At 36.9% G+C, this 9,307-nt stretch overlaps 1 protein-coding gene across 1 annotated transcript; it reads right to left on the reverse strand.

Annotated features, from left to right (window-relative positions):
• Nucleotides 1-259: 259 nt before the first annotated feature.
• prdm1c (PR domain containing 1c, with ZNF domain) lies at nucleotides 260-5,923 on the reverse strand. Its single transcript, XM_022667695.2, has 4 exons — nucleotides 5,852-5,923; nucleotides 1,963-2,651; nucleotides 1,433-1,561; nucleotides 260-669 (listed from the first exon to the last, which is right to left on the reverse strand). Exons 2-4 carry the CDS (start codon nucleotides 2,611-2,613, stop codon nucleotides 574-576), a joined length of 876 nt encoding a protein of 291 aa, XP_022523416.2. The 5' UTR covers nucleotides 2,614-2,651; nucleotides 5,852-5,923; the 3' UTR covers nucleotides 260-573.
• Between the last annotated feature and the right edge of the window lie 3,384 nt (nucleotides 5,924-9,307).

Genomic DNA, 9,307 nt, shown 5'->3' on the forward strand with positions numbered 1-9,307 from the left:
CAAACATTTAAATGCATTAAATTAAACCATCATCAGGAAACACCAGGGAATGAGTGTTTTGATTGTCTGCCATGCATTTACAATCAAACATCAGTTGAAAACAATTCTTAGAAATTCTGTATGTTAGAAAGGTGAAGGTAAAACAGTAAATGCAAAATAGGTTATTTTTAACATAGGCAGTAGGTAGAATTAAACATTCAACTTTGTATTTTAAAAAGAAATAGAGATACTTCAGATTTCATCAATATGGATACTTTAATGGTTTATTAATGCAAAAAGATACATAAAATAAAACAGATTTGCCTACAAAGTGTCAGAAAACATGCTGCTGGGTATGTAGATCACAGATAGATGATGATGATGATGATGATGATGATGATGATGATGATGATGATAATGATGACGGTTTGATGATCAGGTTTTCATGACATGAACTTCTTTTTGCAGTGGCAACCACATTAAAGATAGTCTCCTATCTGTTTAGCAGAAGAACTAAGGTGCATTCGCTAAAATGAAGTAAGAAAAAGCCAAAAAAGGACTTCAGGCGAGGGGGGAAGGGGTGTTTGTGTAAATTCAGGTAGATATCCTTGGTGAAGTTGATGGGAAACAGGTATGGCGCCTCAAGTGAGCCTTCAGATTACTTGTGCTGCTGAAACGCCGAGTGCACACCTAAGAGAGAGAGAGAGAGAGAAAGAGAGAAAGACAGAGAGAAAGAGAGCAAAAGTGAGAGAGAAAGAAATAGAGGTTAGATTAACACTATATAAAACACAGGAGAGTACAATGCAATAATCAGTTGAATGAGAAAAACAGATTTAACTGTTGTTAATTATACTGGAAGCACAGAAGGAATTTAGTCTCTGCTCTCAAACATTGAAGCACTGGTGCAGTAGAATTGTGTTCTCTGGAGTAAAGTAATCAAAACCTTTCACAGGAAGTATTTCTAGAAGTTTAGATTTCACACTCTAGTGTATTTCTGAAAGGTGGCAGAAACTGCAGTAAATAAAACAAACTCCCTATTATTAACTCTTGATTTCAAAAGGCTTCTGCAGGCCTTCTTCTTACATGAAGTTTGTTTTTTGGGATTTTAAATCAACCATATGTAGCAATTTTATCTCAAATGGCAGCTTCGGAATCACTGTGAGATTTCACTGACTGTAATAGTGCGTGCCTATTATTTCCACTCCAGGCTTAGCCCATCGCTAACTGCACTATGTAATTCTTGTGAAACGAACAAAACATTTTTGTATGTTTCCTCCTCCTCTAATGAACATAATGTAGCATGCACATTTGGTCAGGTAAGATATTTTAAACTACAACCTCTACTAAGTTCACTTTAAGCCATTCCATTAAGTGACTGTGAGCTTCTGCTGCGTTAAAACTGCTGTAAAAAAAAAAGTGGCCAAAACTGAAACAAAACCACTCATGGGCTCACTGGACACTCGTGTGGTTTCTCTCCTGTGTGCACCAGCTTGTGCTTCTGTAGGTGAGCCAGCTGAGTGAAGTCTTTCTTGCAGGTCACACAACTGTATGGCCTTTCTCCACTGTGCACCCTCAGGTGGACCTGATGTGCAAAGAATTGGAAAGAGAGAGAGAGAGAGAGAGAGAGAGAAGGTATAGTGACTTGGACACGTACAGTCACACTTTAAAAAATGTGGTTTTGAAGAAAATAGTGACAGTGTCACCAAAAAATGTCAGCCCGGTCTCAAGGTTAAGGGATCTTTTGCTTTTAAAGAACAGTTTAAAACCTTTTAACCCAAAACTGTTTAGCAAATATAAATCCCAAATAAAAAAAATATTCTTACATCCATCTTTTTTATTATTGAAGATGGCATTTCGTTTCTAAAACCCCAAATCCGAAAAAATTGGGATGTATGTAGAAAATCCAAAAAGAAAAACTGTGTTTAAAATTTCACATCATATATATCATAAATACATGATATTATAGTGAGCTCACTCACTAACCTTCAAGTTGGACAGCTGGCTGAAGTTCTTCCCGCAGATGTTACAGTCGTATTGGAGCTTTCCGTTCTGCTTCTGTAACGGGTATGGCCGTTTCCTGAACCCTGTGTCCTCACATCCCCTATCACTTCTCAGATCTGAGGCCTCCCTGGCCTGCGAACCTCTGGGAACTTTGGATTCAGATTTGAGTTGGTCAGGGATGAGGGATGTTTCTGTAGGAATATGACCAGGACTGGATGGAGGAGAGTGACTGCTTAAATTAGAAGTGACTTTTTGGACTTCTACAGAACTAGTAAATCTAGTTGCTTTAATCTTATTGGTTACAATTACGCAGGTGCGAGGAAGCACCCTGAAAGTTTGAGAGGAAAGCATGGGGTGAGAAATGAGTGAAGCATGCCCACAAATAGGTTGTTGTATGTTAGTAGCATAGTAAGGCCATAAGTGTCCACCAATGCGAGGTGCTGTTTTAAAGAATGATGACAGGGCTAGGCCACTTGTAGTGGGCAGTGGGTCAGTGGTCTGTATTTCTCTGTATATACTGTGGTGTGTGAGGTAGTTCTCTCGCAAACAAAGGGTTGATTGACAGCTGGCAGGATAGCAGTCCTTCTCCAGTATCTCTGACACTGTGTAACCTTTCTTCTTCTTCATCATCATTGAACTTAGCAAGGATGAACACAGTCAAAGTATCTGACCTGCAATGAGAAACAATCCAAAATATTACTGAGGATTTTCTAGAAACAGCCAGAAAATACAGGATAATTGTTTTATTTTTTTAGTTACATAATATTTAAATGAAGATGTGTTGTAGGGCCTATTAGACACTTTCTGTTCCTTTTAAATTGCTGTTTTACCATTAATCCTGCTTTTTTATTGAAAGTGCATAAAACACTCACTGCTGACTTGCAGTATTGATGCTGCTTATGCTGCAGTTACCACAACACACCACTCAGCGTTTTTATATTACCACAATAATTTAAATCCAGAATTAAACAGAAATTCTTAAAGTAACATAAGGTAGCATGAATTTTACACAAAGAAGTCAATCATGTAAATCGTACAAATAGACTAAAAGGTGCCAAAAATGTCTTTAACTTGACATTTTCATCCCAGAATCAAGTCACAACCCAAGACCTGGCCCAGACTTATATATTTCTCTGTTCCACATACACCTTAAAACTAAATCTGGGTATCAGCTAAATTTGTCAACAGCTACTGGAACTGTTGACACAAAATACAAAAAGTGCGCCAAATTTTCTTATGGTCGTTTACATATAAACCATATGTGTTCCAGAGTTTAATGGCATAACAAGCCTTAAATCTAGCTGTTATTAGCTGGGAAAGATTTGGCCCACTGCATTTTTTCTGTTGCCATATCTGACCTATAAGTGCCTTAACTGGGTCGTGTGGCCCAGAATTATCTGGTATGTGGGACACAGCTGAAAAAAATATATGTCAGTGACTATATGAAACAAAGCCACAGAGTCTGAGTTAATTGATGTCTGTGGACACTCCTCTTTCAGCTCCTTTAGCATTCAGAATCCTTTCAGCTTCTTTATGCTGCAGCCATTGTTGACACAGATGTGCAAATGCACATTCGAGTTTCCTGTAGTGCAGTACTAACAATAGAATAGGACCTTCTGTCACCATGCACGAATGGCAGACATGGGCTAGAGAGGTATAGAGAACCCAGAGCAGAGGAGCTGAGTACTTTTGGGATAAATTAGGAAGTTGAAGTTGAGGTGTGTGTGGGGGCTCATCTGTCAACCTGACCTCTGTAACGCTTTAGTTGCTGAATGCAATCAAATAATTCTCATTCAAATAACAGTATTTCTTAAAGTACTCAAGACATAGTGTGTGACTAATATAGGGGTAAAGCAGCCTTTTAGTAACTATAGAGAGGTAATTCTGGTGGTATAGCTGAAGGGTGGTGGGTGGTGCGGAATTAGAGACTGCGGTGCAGTGAAATTCTCAGTTTGACATTTCTTCTTAACACCACAAAGAGACAAAGAGTGAAACAACACAAACACAGTTTGCAATATAGAGCAATAACCTGCATTATAAGCAGAGCCGGCTCTAGGGGGGGACTGAGGGGGTTATTGCCCCCCTAAATTTTGTCTTTGCCCCACCCCCAAGCACAGTGCAAGCAAAGGCTATTTTTTAATCTCTGAAGCTTTCACAAAAAGACATTCTGCTGTGCATTATTAAGATATTTTCTTGCTTATTTGTGATTGGTTCTTTGAGTTGTGTAAAACCATCAGACTGCTTCAAGTTGTTTAGTACAGCCGTACAAGTTCTGTCAATGTGAACATTTTTCAATTACCCAACCAACTCACTAGGACTCCCCCTATCACTAGTGATGCCCCAACACACCAGGAGGGTGAAGACTAACACATGCTTCCTCCGATACATGTGAAGTCAGCCACCGCCCTAAGAGGAAAGCGCAGCGACTCGGTTTTGATACATCAGCTCACAGACGCCTTGTGCTGATCAACTGGAGCCCACACAGTGCCCTGTGAGCGTGAACATTTGTTGCTTAAAGTTACTTTCTTGTAATATTTTTGTTGCTTAACCTATTTTGGCACTTAGTGGTTACGTACAGAAAAATGTCCTTATTTTATGGATTTCAGTTATTTTACCTGTTTCTTCTTGACAGAATTAATAGTATATTGGTCTTTTAAAAGATGTATTTTAAAATATATAAATTCCCTAATCATATTAGTATTCTCACTTGTTTCTATTTCCACTTTTATATATTTTTATCTTAACTTGTGTCTAAGTAATTTTGTCTTGTCAGCTTTGATTTAAAGTTGTATTAAAGCTTTTCAGTAAACAGATTCGTCAAATCAACATGCCGACCCCCTTCTGTTTTACTGCCACAAATAAGTGTAGAACCTGGGCTGATTATATTAGTGAATATTAAATAAAGTAAGTATCTATTTCGTTCACTGTAGCGAAACACAATTCATCATTACACAGACAACAATACATAATGTGTTCAGTGTTCTGGGGAAATGAAAGTGGGTGATGCCAAGGAATAGAGAGCATACAAGCCATATAGTGTGTGTGTGTGTGTGTGTGTGTGTGTGTGTGTGTGTGTGTGTGTGTGTGTGTGTGTGAAAGCATACAGATGTATACTGTGGTTTATGTGCTGACTCATTATTCAGGCTAGCGGGTAAACGGCTCTGAAATCATAATGTCACTCTTTCTTTCTCTCTCTGTATCTCTCTCTATTTCTCTCTCTCTCTCTCTCTCTCTTTCACACTTATACTCTGTCACTGTCTCTCTCTCTCTCTCTGTTTTTTATGCTACCATTTAACAAAAAACAGGGAACAAGAACATATGTACATTAAGTCTCCAAATTTGCCACTGAAATTAGTGTAACTGCTGTGAAACGACATTTGTTGGTGTGCTCTGTGCTCTGCCCTGTGTGTGTGTGTGTGTGTGTGTGTCAGCCACTTCCTTGCTGTGTCAGTAAATGCAGTAAATGTGTGTACTCTTACTGGCACAGAGGAGTGATGTGTCATAGAAACCGAGCGCACAGTTGCGATCTGTCTCATATTCATCATCTGAGATCAAACTCAAATGCATGAACCTCTTATAATGTTTGGTGTTTCTGCATAAATATGACCTAAAACATCAGATTTTTTTTTTCTTTGTTGAGTAAAATAATTCAATATGGCATATTTGTGAGTGGCATGTTTTCTACGGTGGCCGAGAAAGCCCAGCGCAGTGCAAATTGAAAAGCGCTGCAAAAGCACAAAACACATCCATCAAAATTACAACACAGGCGCAGCAAATAGAAAAACGCACCGTAGTTTTCAGAATGAGGGTGTAACACTCCTCTTATGCTGCAATTAAACAATTCTGATTTTATCAGAATTTTAGCCCATACCTCCATACCGAACAGTTCCAACTCTGTGATTTTGGTGGGTTTCCTCACATTAATTTCTTGCTTCAGGCCACAACATTTTCTGCCACAACATTTTCATTGGTTTAATATCAAGACTTTGACTTTCCAAATATTCACTTTATTCTATGTTATGCTTAGGGTCATTGTCTTGCTGTGTGACCCACCTTCAGTTCATGGACAGATGTCCTCACATTTTCCTTTAGAATTCTCTGATATAATTCAGAATTCATTGTCCTATAAATAAAGACAAGCTACCCTGGCCCAGATGCAGCAAAACAGACCCAAACCCTAATACAACCACCACCATGTTTCACAGATGGTACACAAGAAATTTACCAGTGTTAAATCAACACTGTTAGTGTTAAATCAACACTTATTAGTGTTAAACTTTACACTCTCAGTGTTAATTTAACACTAACAGTGTTGATTTAACACTGCCAAATTTCCTGTGTATAAGGTTATTATGCTGGAATGCCATGTTTTCCTTTCTCCAAACATAATGCTTTTTATTTAAACCAAAAAGTTCTGTTTTGGTCTTATCTGTTAACAAAACATTCTAAAAATAGCTTTGTGGCTTGTCCATGTCATCTTTAGCAAACTGCAGACAAGCAGCAATGTTCTTGTTGCAGCAAAGGGGGATCACACCGGATACTGAAAGCACAGGTTCACACACTTTTGTCAATCACAAATATCTAATTGTGGATTATTTTCCTCAATAACTAAATTACCAAGTATATTTTTTTTTTAATCAAATTTGTTTACGTGAGTTCTCTTGATTTACTTTTAGGACTTGTGTTAAAACCTGATGATGTTTTAGGTCTAATATATGCAGAAATATAGAAAATTCTAAACAGTTCACAAACTTGCAAGCACCGTTGCACATGTTGCTTTGACCAAGCCACTTTAACTATTTATTTATTTATCTATTTATTTATTAAATGAATATGCATTATAGCAACCACTTACAGTGACTTGCAAAAGTATTCATACCCCTTTGAACTTTTCCACATTTTGTCGCCTTACAACCACAAACTTAAATGTATATTATTGTCTATAAGTGATAGACAAACATAGACAAACACAAGTGTGAAGTGGAACGACAATTTCAACAATTTTATTAAATAAAAATCTGACAAACAAACTGTGACATGCAAACGTATTCAGCCCATCTATATCAATACTTAGTAGAGCCACTATTCACTGCAATTACAACTGTAGGTGCTTTGGGGTTTGTCTCTACCATCTAGAGACTGAGATTTTCGCCCCATTCTTTTATATAAAACAGCTCTAGCTCAGTCCGATTAGATGGAAAGCATCTGTGAACAGCAGTTTGTATGTCTTGCCACAGAAGCTCAATGCAATTTAAGACTGGGCCATTCTAACACATGAATATTCTTTGATCTAATATTCTTTGATTCCACTGTAGCTCTGGCTGTATGTTTTGGGTCATCGTTTTGTTGGAAGGTGAATCTCCTTCCCAGTCTCAAGTCTTTTGTTGCCTTCATGTATTTTAGCTCCATTCATCTTCCCATTAACTCTGACCAGCTTCTCCACTGTACTGTACACTTTATCTCTAACCTCTATGGTGAGTTTCTTGGTCTTTATGATGCTGTTTGTTTACTGGTGTTCTCTAACAAACCACTGAGGCCTTTACAGAACAGCTGTATTCATACTGAGATTAAATTACACAAAGCTTGACTATTCAATTATTTAATGACTTCTGAAAGCAGTTGATTGTACTGGATTTTATTTAGGGGCTTTAAAGTAAAGATTGTTATTATTTTTATTTTTTTTCCCACTTCACACTTATGCAATACTTTGTGTTTGTCTATCACTTAAAATCTCCATAAAATACAATTTGTGGTTGTAGGGTCACAAAATGTGGAAGGTTCAAGGGGTATGAATACTTTTGCAAGCCACTGTATGTTAGACATTCAAAAACTTTTTAAAATGTTTTAAAAATAAAACGAGTGAGAAAGCGAGAGAGAGACTCTGAGTCACAGGTGTGGGAATGTTCATATAGCGTCCTACCTGGAGTCAAAGTGAAACTCCATGACACAGCACAGGCACACACATACACACCCACCCACCAGAGAGGATGTCAGGATGTGAGTGAAACTGGTGGAAGATGTATGAGTGAGAGTGGAACTCACATACTCATATATCACACCTTTCTGTGGTAATTCTGATAGAACTGATTCTAATACTCGCATAACTCACATAAGCGTAATACACACGCAGTAATTACACACACGGTACAGTACACACATTATATACACAAACTACACAGATATAGACATTACATACACACAGATATAAGTTACACATTCACATAGAATACACATTTACTCCGATCCATGCACTGAAGTACTGACTGTGCTTGATTGGTAATGTGTTTACATTTAAATCTACTCTAACTATAGAATCGAATTGGATACAAAAAGAGGTAGAACACTTATTAGTGCCTGTGTTTAAAGGTTCTGGATTGTGTGTGTGTGTGTGTGTGTGTGTGTGTGTTTCTTACTTTCTGAGTGTTGATGTTGCAGTGTCAGTGAATGAAGTGTATCCAGTTATAATGTAATGTTTTATTGCACCTACTAAATAATATGATATATAATCATGCTTGCAGTAGGTAAATAAAAGAATAAATTAATGCATTAATAAATGAATAATGTATTTTAGACTCACCTTGTCCTGGACAAATGTACACTCTCCTTCTTTTCTCTCTTCTTTTATATCTGAATCCTTCTTTCTTCTTCAACCTGTGTCTGTGTGTGTGTGTGCGTGCGTGTGTGTGTGTATATAAGTTATGTGTAGAAGTTTGTCTCTCGCAGGTATTAATACAAGCCCCTTAATCTCCTTTTTACTCCACCTCCTATCTACCCACCCCTTCCTCCCTCCACCACACACCCCTTTCTCTCTTTTATAGACACTTTCTTTTAATTGATGTGTGTGTGTGTGTGTGTGTGTGTGTGTATACAGTACAGTAGCACAGTCAAAATGTTGAGACATTTATATTTTTCTTCTATTATTTTTAAAATAAAAATATAAAGTGACACAAAACTTTAACCATATTGTTTCAATTTGCACTAGAATTTAAATTACCATCAAAATTGTTTTTTAGTAATAAAAGCATATTTATTATAATTAGCACTCACCGAAACCTATGGAATGTACCCAATTGTAATGAACATGAACAAAACATAACATACAAGTATAGTTTTAAAACAACTTAATACAAAAAACATTTTTTTATATAAAAAAAAATGTAACAATGAATTGAATTACAATTAAAAATGTTAAGTTAAAAAAAATGTTACATTAAAATGTTAAATTAAAATATGTTAAAAACAAACATCAGAAACCAAAATCAGAACCATAATTATAATCAAAATCCCTAAAATAAGTAGCAAAATAATAACCATAATCCTCATTCGG

Source organism: Astyanax mexicanus, chromosome 1 (assembly GCF_023375975.1).
Source record: "Astyanax mexicanus isolate ESR-SI-001 chromosome 1, AstMex3_surface, whole genome shotgun sequence".
Taxonomy (NCBI): domain Eukaryota; kingdom Metazoa; phylum Chordata; class Actinopteri; order Characiformes; family Acestrorhamphidae; genus Astyanax; species Astyanax mexicanus.